Source organism: Manis javanica, chromosome 5 (genome assembly GCF_040802235.1).
Source record: "Manis javanica isolate MJ-LG chromosome 5, MJ_LKY, whole genome shotgun sequence".
Taxonomy (NCBI): Eukaryota; Metazoa; Chordata; class Mammalia; order Pholidota; family Manidae; genus Manis; species Manis javanica.
This window is the reverse complement of record NC_133160.1, coordinates 7,703,576-7,723,113: the sequence shown is the minus strand read 5'-3', so window position 1 is coordinate 7,723,113 and position 19,538 is coordinate 7,703,576. Positions and strand designations below refer to the sequence as shown.

Below are 19,538 nucleotides of genomic sequence, written 5' to 3'. Positions count from 1 at the left end.
GGCAAAGTCTTTCCTCATACTTAAATGTCTGGCGAAATTTCTTGCATAACTTTTGTGATAGGGTATAATGCTGTAAAGACCATTGAAGGTTCCCATGGTAAAGCCAAATATTTAAAAGAGAAGCCATTCCTTTCTGTAAAAAATGTAAAACCATTCCTTTCTGCAAAACTATGTTTTACTTAACACTGGGCTCCATCACTTTATGATAATTATTCAATCCGAGCTTTATCAAAGCATCACGCTGAGAAGAGATTCATGTTAAAAAGCTGGGTAGGGAGAGGGAGCCGAGAATGCCTCTTACTGCCTTACCATTTTTATTTAGATTGATGTACCTTTGGTTATAATTAGGGATAACTGTACAGCAGTTAAGAGTCCGTAATCCCATCATTAGTTGTCAAGATATTTTCGTAGGGCAAACGCTCATGCCATTTCTTTCATTTCTGTTTCCTCATTCCTTGGGTAGTCTGAAGCTGAAGGGTACGCTTTGAGGAAAACATTTTCTGCTGCTACTGAGATCTTCTAAGCTGACATACAGTAAGGACACAAATGACACCTCACGACAGTGTTTGTGCCACTCTCAGAGGCCCCACGTCTATTTGCCTGACATTTTTGTTGTTGTTCTCCAAGATATCACCTGTGTTCCTGCCCATTTCATTCAACAGCCATTTTTCATACAGTGGTGAAGAGAGTTTAAACCAGCTCAAGGGTTGCCATAAGTAGACAAACAGGGAACTTACTTTTTAAATTATTTCCAATTCACCCACTCCAATAGACACCCAAAAGTCGGTGATACAGGGTGGAGGTCAGCTTAGAAGATGGTCGCTCTGCTACTGCCTTAAAAAAACCCGTGGAAAAACTCTCCCCCAGCTTTAGAGCTGTAGGCAGTTGACTTTCAGGTTTGTGTCATGAAGCATATATCATGCATTTGAGATACATGGCTGATTTGTTGCAAGTTGTGTTTTAAAAGAGAAAGTTCAAAAGTTGAGATTTTCTGGTGTGTCGATGATGACCTGCATGCCATCTGTACTTAGATGTTCCAAGGAGAAGACTACCAAGATCAGTAACAGTATTACCTACTTCTCTTCAAGCATCTGCCTGCTCGCCGCTTTGACAAAGAATCTAGGGTCTCATTGAATACTGGAGTAATTCAGCTCCACTTACTGTCGCATCACCTTGAATAAGTCACTTCAATTACTTAAACTTCAGTGTTTTCCTCTGTAATACTGGATGCCCATTGGACTGCTGAGATGGCTGATGGAAATGAAATATAAGTGGCAGATCTAAAATTAAGTCACTCCCTTAAACTTTATATATCAGTAATTAAGTTACTGATATATAAGGTTTAAATTTTTTTATTGATTCAACCTCTTTGAGGTTTGACATAAGAAAAAAAAAATCCCTCTCACCATTCAGAAACTCAGTCCCTTTATCCTATCAGGTATATTTTGGCGACCACCCTTTCCAAAAGCAAAGTAGTCTCAGTTTTCAACAGTGGAAAGACTCCATGGAAGAAAGGAATTAAGGCAAAAATGCACCAGATATATTAAAATACTATCTACCTACTTACATGAAGTTATGTCTGGTATATAAAAAGCAGTCAATACATTTAAGCATTACTTTATTCATTCTAAGGATTGAAATTGGCCTACCAAAGTTTAAAGGTTTCTGCACACAGAGATTTCTCTTAGGAAAAATTAGGTGAAGCACTAATCATGAAATTCAGCAATGTAGGTAAACCAATTTGGACTTTCAAATTGTAAAATCAATTTGACAATATATTAACTGCAGGTTTCTCCCAAGATTACACAGTTAAAAATCACACATCTCCATATCCACTTTGTTACCTTGTCACAGTCTTTTTTTAATGATACACTTTATATTTTCAGCATTTATTCTTTGCTCTTTTTTTTCATTTTCAGTTTTAAGAAGCCCTGAATTACGAGTAATGTGTCTTGACCCATCACTTAATTACTATGAGAACAAATTATTTAAACTCTCTCGGCCTCAATCTCTTTATCTTTGGGACTACTAATATATATCCAATGTATTTCAGAAGTGTATATGTAAATATATATACAAATATACATGCACACACACAAGCCCCCAACCTCTTAGGGTTTACAAGCCATTGTGGAAGGCAGACACTAAACGGAAACTTAGATAAATGATTATGTTTATAAGTTGCAGTAAAGTCACCCAAGGACAATATGAAAGGTGCACAATTATAAGAAAAGAATTTGGTCAAGTCCAAGGGGTAAGAGAAGATTTCTCTGAGGAAGTATCATCTAAACTAAGACTATAAAATAACAAGCACTGGCGAGGATGTGAAGAAAAGGGAACCCTCCTTCACTATTAGTGAGAATGTCAATTGGTGTGGCCACTGTGGAAAGCGGTATGGAGGTGCCTCAAAAAACTACAAATAGAAATACCATACAACCCAGTAATTCCACTTCTAGGAATTTACCAATGAAAACAAAATCCCTAATTCAAAAAGATACATGTACCCCTATGTTTATCACCACTTTATTTAAATAGCCAAGACATGGAAGCAACCAAAGTGTCCATCAATAGGAGAATGGATAAGGAAGATGTGGTACATATATATAATGGAATATTATTCAGCCCTAAAAAAGAAAGAATTCCTACCATTTGCAACAACATGGATGTCTAGAGGGTATTATGCTAAGTGAAATAAGCCAGGCATAGAAAGACGAATACCATATGATTTCACTTATTTGTGGAATATAAAAATGAAATGAACAAAATAACAGTAGATTTATAAACACTGAGAAGGGACTGGTAGTCACCATGCAACTAAGGCAGGTGGTAGAGAGGGTGAGGGGTTTAAAGTGGCACAAAAATTCTCCATCTTAATATAAATTGGTCATGGGGATGGTAGTACAGCATGGACAATATAGCCAGGGGCTCTGTAACATCTTCCTATGTGGACAGATAGTAACCGTACCAGTAGGTGTGAAGATTCAGTAACTGTTGAACCAGTGTTGTATGCTTGAAACCAATATAAGACTGTATATCAGTAATAACTTCAATAAAAAATAAATTTCAACAGAATAAACGTAAAAAGGAGAAAAATACTAAGATAGACTAAAACTTTAAGGATAAGAACAGGCTAGTCAAACAAATAGGAGGAAAAGTATTCTAGACAGAAGGAATAACACATGCAAAGACCCTGAGGAATGTGCAGAGGCTGTCAGAAGGCCAGTGCCCTTGGGATATATCAGCAAGGAGCAGAGAGACAGTGTCAGAGACCTGCAAAGGGACGAGGTAGAGACAGTGTCAGAGACCTGCAAAGGGACGAGGTAGAGACAGTGTCAGAGACCTGCAAAGGGACGAGGTAGAGACAGTGTCAGAGACCTGCAAAGGGACGAGGTAGAGACAGTGTCAGAGACCTGCAAAGGGACGAGGTAGAGACAGTGTCAGAGACCTGCAAAGGGACGAGGTAGAGACAGTGTCAGAGACCTGCAAAGGGACGAGGTAGAGACAGTGTCAGAGACCTGCAAAGGGACGAGGTAGAGACAGTGTCAGAGACCTGCAAAGGGACGAGGTAGAGACAGTGTCAGAGACCTGCAAAGGGACAAGGTCAAATGAGGCAGGAAGTCTTAGGAAACCACAGCTGTTTTCCAAGTGCACTAGAGGTCTCTGAAGTATTCTCAGGGAAGAAATGGGGAGTGACCACTTCAGTCTGGTTTCAATTTCCATATGCTTACTTTGTTTGCCAAATGGAAAATGATCAGCAGAACAGAGTGGAATAAAGGAGCCCAAAGAGAGGGTACTGCAGTCATCCGGGGAAGATGTGTCCAGGCTCGAGCCGGGGAGCTGTGGGCAGAGCAGGGAACGAGTTTAGTGATGAGGTGTCGCAGCTGATCCCACTTTCTGGCCAGAGCAGCTGAACAGTTTGAGGTTCCATTTCCAGTAAAAAGAAATGCCGAGGGGGAAACAGCCTAGGGGCCGGGGGGATTCAAGCCACCCTGTGTCTGAAAAAATTACCTTTGAGGTACTTGTGAGACATTCATATACAGATGCCAAGAAGCTGGTTGGATGTACTGATCTGGAACTCACAGTCATCGTCACCCAGGTGACGTTTTATGCTATAGAACTGGATGCTGCCTCCCAGAAACGACTTGTGGCACACGGGTCCTCGCCCTTTGCAGATTCAATGTGGACAATTCCAGACAAACAGCTTATAATTTCCCCTTTACTATCCGGAAATAAAATTCAAAGATTGAATGACCAGCCTACCCACATAATTTCAAAAAGAAATCATCTAATGCCATGACTATATAATAAGAAAAAAAGGAAAGCATTTGGGCACAAAAATTCACAAGAACAGGACTTCTTGAATGTGCCTAGGAACCACCTGGACACCCTGTTAAATGCAGGTACTCTGTCAAGAGGCCTGCAGGGGACCCCGCGTTCTCCATTTCTAACAGGCTCCCAGGCTATGCCAAGCCTGCTGTTTTGTGGACCGCACTCAGAGCAGTGAGACCCCCAAAGGCACACCGAGGTGGCCTGATGTGTGCTCCTACAGTTAGAGTCACTGTGAATGTGTGGCCGTGCTGGAGATAAACGCAGACAGGTATGGGTGTGTTGAATAGGCATCTCGAATATCTTGTGCAGCAATTCCAAAGGCAACTTGATTTTCTGAAATGGCAAGTAGGTCCCATTAGAGTTCCAAATAAAACAAAGACCAGCTTCTCTTTATCTGCAAATGGCTTAATTTCTAGAAAATGCAGTATGTATGAAACTAGGCATAAAAGACTATGTTTGGATGTAAAATGAAATTAGTTTTTTAAAATAATGATAAGAACATTTTCTACCATGTCAGTGGTTCTGAAAAAGTGATAACTTTGCCCTCCCACCCCCAGCCCAGGAACGTTTGACAACATCCCCAGAGATATTTTTGGTTGTTACAATGGGAGGGTGAGGAGGATGCTTCTAGAATTCTGTGGGTAGAGGCTAGGGAAGCTGCTAAAAATCCTACTGTGTGTGGGCCAGTCTCCCACACGAGGAGTTATCTGGTGCAAAATATCAAAAGTACCAAGGATGAGAAACCACAGCCTACAGAGGGATTTTCAAAAGCGATGCAGGATGAGGGACAGTACCACCTTGGGAGAAACTGCCCCACACACTGCAAGGTGCCTAACATTCCAGGCCAATGGCGCCCCCCCCCCACCATCATTGATTCAATCTCAAAACACCCCTCCAGGACAAGAGTGCGGCACTCAGAACCGTGCAGAACAGGGAAAGAAGGCAGCCGGATGGAGCAGAAGCACAAAGAGGAGGAACCCACCAAAACGACTTTCCAGAGGGATACAAAATGCCAGTGTGGCCAAATTAAAGTATATATAATTCTACACATCTGTGGGTGGCTCTGTAATTAATACAAAAATAATTACATCTTTTCGCCTGGGTTTCCCCCACAAACACTACTTAATGAACACTGCCAGCGACTTTTTAGATATGTAATTACAATTCTTATTTATTTCTGTTTTACTTCATAGTAGTAGCTTGACATATTAGAGGGAAAAAACCACATGCAGCAGAAAAGCTTGGTCTCAGGTACCATTTGAGAAGCAATCAGGACTGTGTGCTTGCTTGCTTTCTGCATCCATTCTTCACGAGCCATTCTGGACAGCGAGAAATCGTACCACCAGTTCCCATCCCTTTATTTTCTTGTTTTAATTTCCTTCCAGGGCTTCCTTTTTAGGCCCAGAGAAAATAAAGTTTTTCATCTTCTTTTAAGATAAGAAATAAGAAGGGGCATATTGTCCCAGAGGGGCCCAAGATTCAGGACTCCTCACTTACCTTTCTATTCTAATGCAGAAACTCCGACCTCCCAGAAGAATCCACCCCTGCTACCAAACGTGGTGGGAAAGGAGGAGATTTTTCAGATGGGAATAGAATCACAGCCAGGTTTTAAGAGAAGACACTCATATCTGGAATTTAACCGAGTCACTGGGCAGATGATAGACTAGGGGAAATGCTTCTAAATTATTAATAACGCTACTGTTTAACATTTTAAGACATTACCAAACCATCACAGGCAATAAAAGAAGTAGTGAGTTAAGACACCATAAAATCCAGTGTCTGAATACCCTTTTTCCCGCCGACCAGCCAGCAGACGGAAGGCCAAATGGCTCACCTCTCTCAACCTCCATTTCCTAGGCTGGGAAGTGTAGACGCTCTTACCTCCTGCCCTGCAGCCTTGTGAAGCGGACATGAGGGGAGGCGACGACAGGGTATGGATAGCATAGAATAGACTCGGAAACCGTCAAGTTATCACTACAAGAGAGTGCTTTCCTGCTGAGGCCCACAAAGCCAAGGAACCCAAGCAAAGAGTCACAGGAAGTCAATCCTGAGGTCAGGACTGACATCTTAGGAACTGAATGGCTTCCTCTGTTGCTGCACTAGGGTCTGTCATGAAGGCGTTTGCCCTCTGTGAGTGTTTTGTAGGAAATAATGGGGTTCTCACACCTGAGAAGCACTGGGTTAAATAACGATGTGTTGGGTTGGGTTGGCTTTTAACTGCTGGACTTCTCCAAATTCTTAATCCACATGTTGGGAATTTCCAAGAAGGGGACTAGAACATGACAAAAGTAGTTTTTCTTTCTCCTTGCTCTCCTTCCCAGAACAAACTCTGTGCTAAGAGAAATCTAGCCAGACAAGTCTGGGTTGGTCAAATCTATAGAAGGTTCAAGGAAGTGATTATTGAAGCAAGGTTCTGTAAAACCGGTATCGCCTCAATGTCATGGTCAGGGAGGCGAAAATAAGGGCCACACTCTTTACCCAGGGCTGCAGCCTGTCTCCCGACGTAACGCACGTGCACTGTTTCAGGAAGATAGGCTTCATCATCCTTTTCTCTTCCTTTCTTTTCCTCTCTCCCACCTCCTACCATCTCTTTATGCCATTGTCATTTCTGACCTCTACTTTCTTTGTCTTTCTTTGACCCATCTCTCCTCTTAGAACCACATGGTCATCCTCCTTCGAGCTCCTAGACCTTCTAGGGAGTTCAAACCAAGTCATAGGAGAAACTACGAGGGACCCTTTGTCTCTGAAACACAAACCTAACACCCAAGGGAGTGACTTCTCCCACTCAGGTTGACCGTCTGTAATCTAGACACGGTGGTGCCTGAGGTGAATGAAGAAGCTCCCTGATGGGAAGGCCTAAATTTAAAGCCATCCTCTGCTTTGTAGCAGCTGTGTGACCTCAGACAAGTAACTCTCCTCTTCGAGAACATTTTTTTCCTTATTTTTAAAATGAGACTATTTCCAGGGTTAATGGTAATGGCAACACGGTACCTGGCTGGCATTTGGTAGGTGTGTAAGAACCGGTTGCTACAGTGACTGTAATGGGGGTATGTGGTGGGGACTTGATCATGGGGGGAGTCTGGGAACCATAATGTTGCTCATGTAATTGTAGATTAATAATACCTAAATAAAAAAAAAAGGAGAGTTGGTAAATAAAAAAAAAAAAAAGAACCAGTTGCTAGTATTGCAGTCATACTGTTCCTTACCAAAGAATCACTTATAATGTCTGTTAGGATTATTTTGCACGTAATTTCCCTGCATACATCAAATGTCATACAATTTTCAATATGCCTTTCCTTTTCTACTAGAAACTTGGAAGTTTTCCTTTTCCAACAGACTAATTATATGTAGATCCAAGGTGTGTTTTCTCACTAAAATCGGCAATGCCACTAAATAAAAAGACGTAAACAAGGAACGCCACCAATGTTGGGCTGATGGAAATGATATGCATCCCTACAGTAATCCAAACAGCACATATCTGAAAAAAAAAAGTACACCTCAATAACCTCCCATAGCAAAATGTACTTTTAAATAGCCCTTCTGTGCCACCCAAATGTTCCTATCTTTTACTCAAGAATTCCACATTAGGGAATATAGGCCTATGAAAATATTCTTGAAAGGCTTTAAACACGTTTTAAAGATGTTCGTCCCAACATGTGGCATTAAGTCCATTCACAGCTTGATCTGTAGATACAGTGGATCCCTATCAAAATCCCAGCAAGGTTTTTTTTGTGAATACTAGCCGATGGATTCCAAAGTTTATATGGAGAGGCGAGAGACCCAGAATAGCCTGCATGCTATTCCAGGAGACAGACAAATTTGGAGGGCTGACAGTACATAGATTATAACACTTCACTGAAAAGCTACAATCATCAGCTACTGGATAAAATTGGAAGCAAATGAAATGTCCGAGAGCATGAGAATGATTTAGTAAACTCTGATAATGTGGGTGATAGAACTCGTGTAGCTGTTTACAACTGAGACAGCTTCCAAGGAAAAAACAAACCAACAGAGAGGAACAGTGCACAGTGGGCACTTATGATTATGTAAACCTAACAAAAATATATGGGAAAGGAAACCACTAGAAGGAAATACAGCAGAAGGTGAATAGGATCTCTCTCTGGATGGTGGGGCCATAGAGTAAATATTTTCCTTTTTCCAAATGCTTGATAATAGAAAGATCATACATTATATTTTTAATTTTTAATTGGGATAAAATACACATAATGTAAAATTTCCCATCTTAACCGTTTTGAAGTATATAGTTTAGTGGCATTAAGTCCATTCACATGGCTGTGCAACTATCACTACTATCCATCTCCAGAACTTTTTCCTCTTGCAAAACTGAAATTCTGTACTCATTACACAGTAATTCCTGTTCCCCAGGCCCAGCAAGCACCGTCCTGCTTCATGTCCCTGTGAGTTTGACCCCTCTAGGTACCTCACGTAAGTGAAATCATATAGTATCTGTCATTTCATGGCTGGCTTTTTTCCCCTTAGCTCAGTGTGCTTGAGGTAGCTCTGTGCTGCATCATGTATCAGAATTTCCTCCTTTTTATGGCCAAATAATACTCCTTTTTTAGTAGGCACTACATTTTCTTTACCCATTCATAGTCATTTGGGTTGCTTCCACCTTTTAACTATTGTGAATAATGCTACCAGGAACATGGGTGTACGAACAGCTCCTCCATATATTTAAGTTCGAAGATTTTTTTCCCCAAAATTGGCTCTTCCTTTCTATGTCCCTTCATGTGGTTATTTCATACCCTAGACTAAACTGTATTGCTATACAGAATGTTAACACACATGAAGTTATGTAGGTGGGCAATCTACCTGGGGGAAATAGCCAACTGAGCTATTCCTCAGAAAATAATGCATCTTTTTCTGTTGTTCTGATTTCCATTACAGGACAAATGCCTTAGTTTCAACTTTCCAGCCTGGACCCCCCTCACACGGAGTCCTCCGTTGTTATCACCCTGCTTCTGACATTGAACTCCTCCTGACACCCTGCTCTGAGAAGACTGCCAAAAAAAGAAAAACAAAAAAAGCCCACCCCAGCCATTTCTCTTCATTCTCACTAACAATTTGGTAATGAAGTATTGATTTCCACTTCTCTGCTTATGGACGATATTAGATTTTCATTGATGAACTGCAATGGGGCTGTCTTGTCTCCACGGTCCCCTTTTCACTGTCACAAGAAAACAAAGTGCCACCGAAGAAAAATAATGACTGAGGACACGGGTGTACTTATTTTGTTGGTTTGTTGGTTTGTAACACTTGACAGGAAGAGGGCGGTGGGGGGACGGGAGGGGCATAAGTCTTCACGGTGTAACTGCCAAGTGAGCTGCGAGATGCACATGCCTGGAAGCTTCCTTTTCATGGTAATGTCCATTTCCTATTTACAACCCCTCTGGGAACGTTTGTCTAAAGGAAATGTTTCTGTTCGGTGCAACAATTACGGTTGCACCTGGATTGCCCAGTCCTGCCCCGGCACCAGGGAGCCATCCATCACCGCAAAGTGGAACAATTATTAAGTTAAACCAGAGTTTGAGCCAAGAAAGCCTCTAAACAATGTTCACCTTGTGCGAAAGTGGCTCAGACAGTCAGGCTTAACCATGTTGCTGCCAAAGACTTTCTCCCATGCAGTCGTGGGCATCTTGTTTTATCATCGTTATCTTGATTGGTCTAAAAAAAAAAGTCCTAAGCGCGCACCGCTGTCCTAGGAGACCTACAAAGTGGGAGGAGCCGGGACATGCGTGAGATGCAGGATGTGAAAGAGCACGAAGATGAGATCATTGCAGGGTGGAAAGTTCAGCAGCAGCCTTTTCTGGTCATCTCTTTCCTAAGACCTGTTGTTTATGGGCTCAAAAACGCAGCTTAGCTTGAGAAGCAACAGAAAGCATGAAATAGGGTGTCCATTTTAAATGTGTTCCTGCAACTTTTTTCATTAAAACTTTGAGGGCCCAATTTTAATTTGTGGAATATTCCCGTTAATAATGAGATCTAATTAAGACATCCATTAAAAGCCCGTTAAAGTTAATTTAACGTAAAAATTCCAATAGAACTGTATTAGATTTTCTCCATTAAATTAACGTTATGGATTTTTAACGGATGTCTTAATTACACGTTATTATTAACGGGAATACTGTATTACACAGATTAAAATCAGGTCCTAAGTCAACTTGGAAAAGCTAAGAGCATGTTGTAATAGTAAAAGTCATGCCTACCTAGTGCACAGTTTGGAAATTCAGGGGTAGATCTGTTTACTCTAGTTGAGAATTTTCCATACCACTGAAAGCAACCTATAATAGATAAATCCATCATTGCTTTAAACGATGAATTTCCTTATTCTCAAAAGACAAATAAGTCTGGATTGTGTTGTAAACTGCTACTCAGCTATACATGAAATATTTAAACTATTCTAGGTACAACACTAGGAACTAGATGATTCTTAAACAAAAGAAATGTTTTTTGTTTTTGCTTTAAATACCAAGGTTATCACACAAAACAAATCTCAACACCAACAAAATGAAGCCAAATATACCCAAATATACCCTCCTCACCATTTCTCATGGAGGCTGCTTTTTGGAATTGCTTTGGAAATTTTGACATGATCCCTAAATTCAACATTGGGATTAAAAAAAAAAAAAAACTTCTTATTTACCTCCTAGGGAAAGTGTTGCCCTTATGCCACATATAATAGCAAATTGCTTTTTTTATGGCATGCATAACCTAGATGGGAAAAAATATGGCGCTTCGGGGAAGGAGGGAAAAAGTAAATGAAGTTCCAGGAATGTCATTCTGAAGTAATGAGGCATGGACAGAAAATATACCCCTCACATCATCGGATTGAGATGGCAGTCGAAATAGCTTCATTGAAGTGTCAGCACTCATCCATCAATCAATCACCCACAAGGAAAAATAGCAGCAGTACAACGGGGCGGCTTTTATGGGATTTACTCATGGGCATAGGGAATAGCAGCTCAAATGTAGTTCTGACATGAAAAGCAAGGTGCTGATATTATTTTTTATGATGGGAGGATCATAAAGTGAATTGAGAACAGCGAGGTCTGTCTTTGCTTAACCTATTCAACCAGAAATGAATGGAGCTCTACTGGAAAGGAACAGTCTTCAGATGGGTTAAGATTGAAGGGTGGACTCTACTGAGCACTGTCCTTCAACAACAAAATTCTATTAAAGGAAAATCAATGCATTAGCATTGGGGTTTTTAAAGCTGTTAAAAAATTGCCTGCTCCAACCCAGGGTTATTAGATAAAGTTACATAATTCAGATTCTGTCGCAACCCTCCAAAAGCAGATTCTTGAGCTCTTGCTCCAACTCGGGAGCAACAATATAATTCTCAACTCCATGGAAATTGTTGTAAGAGGGGAAAAAATAAATCATCCCCTTCAACATACGTATAATCTATATGGTTTTGTTAATGCAATTTCTACGGCGGGGTGGGGTGGGGCACAAGAGACAAAAATATTGATAAATTCGGTAAGACTCATGAATTGTCGCTTGGTAACCGTAAATGTCACTGCTGAGGGACAGCTGCTAATGTTCTCCTTAGGAAACAAGATCTGGGCTCACGCTGTGAGATACACAGCTCTCAGGATATTCCTAGAGACCAGGCCTGTCTTCATTTGGCAAGCCCTATGAGGCTTCTAGAAACTTCCTTCTGGAGGGGAAACTAAATAACATGAACTCAGGAGAATGTTTTTATCTGCTTCCTCCCTCTGAATATATGTAGTTTTGATAAGTTGGAAATGGAAAGAAAGATGACATGCAAATATCATGCAAATTACACTCGAGTATCTCCATTCTGTCACCAACCCTTGGCATCAATGAGGGTGAGAGATTGCTTTCCTTCCCATCCCTCTTTCTAGCTAAGGCTACTAACTAGCTGCAAATTGAAACGTCCATTGAAAAAATCATATATAAATATTTAAGTTTTATGTATGTAGCCCCATTTTGTAATTCAGCAAATTCATTAAGTGTATGGCATGTCACAAAGCACCTGGGGCACAGGGCATAACAAGAAACACAATTTATTCAGCAAATTCATTCAACAAGTATTAGTGGGCATCTACTGTGGGCAGGACACTGTTCTAGGTGCTGTGGGATACAACAGTGAGTAATTCACAATATCCAGGTCCTCCTGTTGTTTGCAGCAGCTCCTAAAGGGAGCTGAAACCAGACCCCCAGGGGAGGCATTCACATAGGTCCAACTCCCTCTGTGTTGTTTGCATTTTGTTCCTGTTTTCCAAAATAACAATATTTTAGAATAAGGAATTCTCTTTCTGGAAAGCATTCAGGGTTACAATAGCTTAAAAATAGGTCAAGGCCTAAAAGCAGAATATAATCACAGAATATATTGGATAGCCCAGACAGTGCCCACAGAAGCTCTTTCAGGTTACAAGCAGATTTCTTAGAACTCACACCCCAAGTGTGCCTGCTCTGTTATTTGAATCTTGCATAACTAATGTGTCACAGCCACCAACCGCTGAACTGAGTTGAAATGCAGAAAACAAACAAATGAAATGACATATTTGGGAAGCATTTATGTAACTCTGGTTAAGCCGAGAGGAGGTGGGTGTGTGCATGTGTGAATTTGTTTAGGTAAACAAGAATTTCAGTTTCCAGGGTGTATGGACAGTGACACAATAAGAGTCTAATTCTCTGAAACTTTTCACAGTAAATCCAAAGATTACAAGGCCTTAAAAGGTGCTTGAGTTCTGTCGCTTTTCCATCTGTCACCTCCCCAGGTTATTCGAGTGTGTTCAAACCTTTTTCATTGGGTTTCGTTTTTTTAAGCTTGTTAAATGTTTTTGTTTAAAAACAAAAAAACATTAAAAAAGTCACTTTCACATTATCCTCTGTTCTCTTCAACAAGAATAGAAGTGTGTAGATGAATGCTAAAATAAAAATTTTTTATTATTAGGAAGTACTGAAGGCTTTAACACACATGCACGTATGTAGATCTAAAGAGCAATAAAAGTAATAATCTATGTTGAACATGCATTAGGAAGAAAAATTACAACTAAAGTTTCAGTTTATTTTTTTCCCCTGTGCGATGTTAAAATGCTAATTTCATTTTCTCCCTTCCTGTATATGGCACTTTCTCAAAATATCCATGAAATACTTTTAGACAAGGATTAAACAGGAGAAAGAGATACGAATTTCCATCCCCACAGAGAGACATGCTTCCATTGTAAGGGAGCATTAAACATTTTGAAACTTGTGAATCATCTTCAGAATTTCTACAGGGGAATTTTACCTCTTCACCCAAAGTAAAGCCACTTATCTCCTTTGGTTTCCTGTGACAGGTTCAGAGACATATGCAGATGTACAATTTCCAGGCTCTACTTAATCTTCTTGCAATAGTTTCAAACAATGGGCTAACGGGTGTGGGTGTTTCTCCAAAAATTATTCATGCACAAGGCAGCCCAAAGCTTCAGGGAAAACTAGAAATGTTTTATGGATTAGAATAGGACTGTTTTAAAATGCTAGTACCAGGTGGAATGCTATTTCTGTACCAGGACTCTGTCCATTTCCTTTGGAAAAATATATTCCAAGTAAAATGGTTCTTCCAAGTAATGGCAACCAGATATGACACCTTTCAGTATACAAATGATTTTACCAATAGCCATATGATTATCATTAAGGTCTTTTAACAAGCGATCTGTTTTTACAAGACAGATTAAATAGTCACAGCTCTTTGTACAATGTTTATTTGCTTAAATCTGCATTTGGAAGTACAAATAACAACTCCTTTGTGAGAACCCCCAGGAGAAGTTGAAAAATTCGAACAAATGCATTCTTAAAAAATGAAAATCTACCACTCCCTTAGACCGTCCCCCAGAAAATGAATTTCAGTGTTTCACTGAATTATCTGGAACCTGAAACCTGCATTTGGCTATTAGTCTCCAGGCAAAGGCTTATATTTACAGAACTTGAACAATCTTGAGTATATCTCAAATGTGAAGACTTTGTACAGTAATATTTTCACTTTCTCAGTGACCCTTAGAACATTCAATTATGAATGTGTATGTATATTTTTTAAATACACAAAGTCCAACCGGTCTGCAGAGAAGAAATAAAAACTGTTCCTGAGATAAATACTACAGGAACACTCCAGTTTTGCAATACATTTTGGCTTAGAACACATCACACTCTGTAATGTGCAGTGCAAGTCAAAAAAAAAAAGCTGACATATGAAACAATTCTCATTGGCTCAGGGTTCTTAAATGTCATAATATCTTGGGATATAATATACTTTTTGGTCTCTGATATACTGGTATCCTTCGAATCCCTTCCAACTTTGATTCCTAACAGCCAGGCACTGTCAGCATGAATCATCAACTTCCAAACCCCTTTAAAATTAAGAAGGTAGTTGATCACACATGGTCTTTTTAATGGTCAGCCAGTTCTTCATCTGCAGAACACTTGTAGCTTTTTAGGAAATTCGGCACCAACCATGTTTACATTACCTATTTGCCCCCTTGTGTTAATTCTGGACTTTCTTTTTCTTTAGAAAAGGCAGTGGGGCGGTAGGGCGGAGTGAGTTGGGAGAATTACATTCATCCTTGCTCTGAGGGAAACTTTATTTGCCAGCAAAGAAAGGCAAACACATTTTTGTATTAGGAAAGCAGACTAGTCATTTTCAAAGAAAAATGACCACAACTGTACCTGTAGAATGTTTCTGTGCAAGGGCACTAATTTTCTATCCCCTGCATGCTGTATATAATACATTTGCCTGTCTATTAGGAGGAAAATTCAGGCTGTTTTCCTTGTGTACAATGCAGCTTGGATGGCTGGGAACATAAGCCTTCCGTACATTTTTATACTGTACATATTTGTATATACTAACTATATCGCCATGTATGAACACAGATTTCATTATATTTGCTTGTTTCTGTTTCCTACCAAACTGACCCACGATGGGGATTCTTTTGTATAGAAAAAAATATGCTTGTAATTTTTTCCTGATCATTCTCTTTCAATAGCTTCTGAAAGAATTAGATCTGAGTTTACAAAGAAATTATGAGAACCAACTTTGTCTGTCTGCATGAGTCCTATCCAGCTGCTGGATCTAGGGAGGTACCAACGTTCGGATTCAGAGTTTTCCTTCAAAGGCATGCTTTACCCCTTGGGAAAACTGCAAACTCATCCACGTAGAATTATCCTCTTTGTATTTTATCTAATAGTGCCTGAAAATTTTTTTAATGTCTTCTTAGAGGAAGAATTCATAATTGTCAAAATTTGAAGCATTAGCTTAATTTTGTTTTTATGACCTCTCAATTCTTCTCCTTATTTATTCGGTTGCTATTGTAATGGGGCCCCAGGCCATTCCTGACATCGGCGTGTACTTCTTCTGCATTAAGGATGTTTTTAAAATTACAGAGATTATTGAGCCAACAGGCTGTTTTAATCAAAACCATGTTTCACTTGTTTTTGATGATTATAAATTGTCCTTGCTATGAAAAAAAAAAGAAAATTTCTGCTAGGAAAATCATACCACCCTGTGGCCAAACAGATTCATCACAGATAGGCATCCATGCCCACTTCTCTGGGATCCACAAAATTCTTCCCTTGGCTGGCCATACTCTCTTTGACTCCCCGTCACTCCAATGCTAGTATAGTCACTACTTGCAAATGTCCAAAGGCTTGGCCATATTGTCACTGCCCCATAACAAAGAGCCCAGCTGGGAACGATGGCTTTCCAGCTTGAAAAAAAAATGCAGGGATTTTCAGAAAAGGTGCTACCTGCCTTTGTCCCTTGGTGCCACCATCCTGTCATCCCTCCTAATTATAAACAATCTGGTCTTGACAGCCCATGTAACTTAAATCAGGTCAAAGAAACATTCAGATCAGCCCCTTACTGACTAAAAACGACTTGTTTAGACGCACTCAAGATGCGTGCCTGTGTATTATCTGCTGCACTGAAATCACCTCTACCACGAAAGCTTATTTTTTAAATGCAGTTTTACCACTAGAAATAAATTCTGATGGTGGAGATGAAGAAAACCCTTAAATTATATCACAGAAGCCATTATTTTTTACATCTAAAGGTGGTTTTTTTCTTTTTTTTTTTTAGTAAAATCATTCTACTTTGAGAACTGTAATTAAAGCCCTAAATAATAGATACCATTTCTTTTAGCTTTTGTGAGAAAATAGTAATACACTTGCCAAGGTTATATAGAGCCCCTCATTTCCATCAAAAAGGTTTCTATATTATTTACATTTTTAAACATGATAACTCTTTCCTTTGTGACGAAAGAGTCTTTTTTCTTTTTTTTCCACTCAGTGGTGGAAAATAGACTGTTCCCATCTGAAACCTTACTGTAATTGGCATCAGGAGACCCAACTGCCGACATTTAGGACCTGGGTGTGCTCGATTATGATTTTGTTGGAGGTTACCCCTCATTTTAACGCTGCAGACATTGAAGCACCTTTCTGAAACCTTGCTGGTACAGGATAGCATAGACATGCCCCTCAACACCATTAGTTTTGCAAATGGCTTCACTTCAGTCAACACCGACTTCTGCTTTGGCCAATTGAAAAATGGAAAATTAAAGGAGAGAAGAAGAAGAAGAAAAAAAAAAACACAGATGCACTTAAAACATGAAAAGAATTATTTATATGATAAAAATATATTTAGATTTTCAAAGCACAAGACCGAATAGAAGTGCTCTTTTTATGCTTTCTGAAGATGTTCCTGTTAAATGTCTTTCTACATCAGGCTTAATAAATCTGTAATGACATTTGATGGATTGATTTCTGCCTGTGTGTGTTTTTTAAAGATGGCGAGAGAGGAGTGAGGCAAAGGAGAGGGAAGGAGGGAGTTGGGGGAACCGGACTGACCTCCAGGGAGGCCAAGCAGGGAAATGATTGGCAGACCTCTCTGTTGCTCAGACCTACTGACCCACTTCCAGCATCCACGCTCATCTCCAGCAGATTTTTTCTCTTTACAAATGCCACCACCTCTTGCTTGGTTCCGGGACTGCCTTTGCGTGCTCTCAAATCCGGTCAGCTTGTGCCCAAGTAATTTATGATGTCGTCTCAACAGCGGCAGTGGGCGGCTGTCTCGCAAATGCAAAGACGCAAGGCAGAGGGTGGAAGTGGTGGAGGTGACCGGGACTTCTCGGCCTCGGAGCCAGGGCCCTGCTTGGCACTCAGTGTCCCTACATCCCCCCACCTCTTTTTCCTTTAAAGTCTGGGGGAACATGCTTCATACACAAGCTGCCAGAGCAGATCCTTATGCCCCACAGCCAGCTGGCCGCCCCCATGTCGCATGGCTGCATGACCCCTTTAATCAGGATGGCCACGGTGGCACCTGTAGCACCACTTCACTGCCATGGTCCCATGTCTAGGCCATAAATATGAGAGGCCAGACTAGAGAAAGCAAGACAGGGCAGGAAAAGAGGCAGCCAAGGTGGAAGTGTTGGGAGAAGCAGTTTGGACCAAACCAAGGAGTTCTAGGTCTTCATTCAGTTACTGTCAATTGACTGAGCACCTACTATATGCTAGCTCTGAGGGTTACGTGGATAAGCCAGTGTGGTGATCTCATGACATCTGGTCTAGGAGGAAATTACACTAAAAACCCAGGCTGTGTCATGTGCTATCTCTGTGATCCAAGGTGAGATTACAGGAAGAAGAGACCATGAGAGGGTGAGCAGAGAGATTGTAAGTGCACACAGGTGGCCCCTGGCCAACCTGAGAACCCACAAAGGATTCCTGGAGGAAGTGATGCTGAAGAAGGAGTTAACACCTTAAAGGTGCATTAGAAGAACACAAAGTGCTCAAAAATGCTTGCCTTACCCACCCCCTTCCTCCAGCCGATCAACACGTCCAGTTGTTTCTAACCTCAAGATACACCTCAAACCCATTCACTTTCTCCCCTACACTTTGGTGGTAGCGTCCCTACGGGTCCTGAAGCCTCCAACCCCAAATCCATCCTCCACGTAGCTGCTGGAGTGATCTTTTAATAAAGTAAACCAGATCGTGCCATTTTGCTCCTGAAGACCAAAGGTGGCATGTGTTTTCTTTGAAGGGTCAGATAAATATGTTTGTCCTTGGGGAACCTCTAGTCTCTGACAACTCAGCTCTGCCAACATAGTGAAAAGCAGCTGCTGACAACAGTAAACAAATGAGTGTGGCTATTGTTCCATTAAAACTTTATTTACAAAAACAGGCAACAGGCTGGATGTGGCCCACAGGCCATAGTGAGCAGACCCCTGCCCAAGATCCTCTAACACCCAGGATATCCTATAGAAACAGCCTTGAGATGAGCTGTGAGGACAAGTAGTTTTCAGGGGAAGTGAATCCAAGGAACACCAAGTGGGGAGCAGGGAAGGGAAATGGGAGAGGAGAGGATGCCAGTGAAGGGGCTTTCAGAGCAATGACCACAATAGGCAATGGGCCCAGCGCCCTGGGAACCTGCGAGACAGGGCAGAACATGCCTCGGGTATTCCTACCCCACCTCTGCTCCATTAACTGGCTGCTGCCAGGGAGGGTGGAAGGGCTTTAACTCTCCAGCACTTCCAACCTGCCCACGGGTCAGGAGATACAGGCTTCTGGGGCCAGAGACCTCCCCCCAGGCATGGATGGAGCCATGGGTGCTCAGAGCTGGAAACAGAGATGAGCAGCACACAGTGAAAGGACTGGTGCCAGGGCTGGGCAGGGCTCCCATCTCACTTAGAATAAGACCCAAACTCCTCCCGACCCCGCCTGGTTTGTCTCCTCCCACCTCCCTGTCTCCTTGCACACCCAGCCCCACCTGGTGTGTCTCTTTCCACCTCCCGGCCTCCTTGCACACCCAGCCCCAGCTACACTTCCTCCTACAGTGCCCAAGGGACACCTTATTATTTCCCCTAGCAGGAGTATATCATCCTGCTGGGCTTCACATTCCCAGGAACTCAGCTGTCTGAGCCCTTGTCTAAAGCACCCCATTGCTCCCCCAGAGCCCTGGCTGTGAGCTGCTGTTGTGTTCATCCGGGTATTGTTAGTTTCCCCAGCTGGCCCCAGGAGAGAGCAGAAACTAACCTGTGTCCTGTTACCATGTGACCAGTTCCCTGTTACATATTACCAGTCTGAGGTGCAGTATCTGGCACACAGTGGGTGTCCAACACATATCTGTTAAGTAAATGAATGGTGTTTTCTTGCAGACCTGAGAACTCCCCAGTCACTCTCTCTGAAATGCTCCC

General features: G+C 41.4%; 1 protein-coding gene across 2 annotated transcripts in view; it reads left to right on the top strand.

Moving 5' to 3' along the window:
- Window positions 1–16,938, top strand: part of TSHZ2 (teashirt zinc finger homeobox 2) — a 414,422-nt gene extending 397,484 nt beyond the window's left edge. For both annotated transcript variants that reach the window (XM_073236427.1, XM_073236424.1), the window contains exon 3: window positions 9,238–16,938. In XM_073236427.1, coding sequence (XP_073092528.1) covers window positions 9,238–9,239 — 2 coding nt within the window. In that variant the 3' untranslated portion in view covers window positions 9,240–16,938. The remainder of the gene's footprint in view (window positions 1–9,237) is intronic.
- Window positions 16,939–19,538: the final 2,600 nt, after the last annotated feature.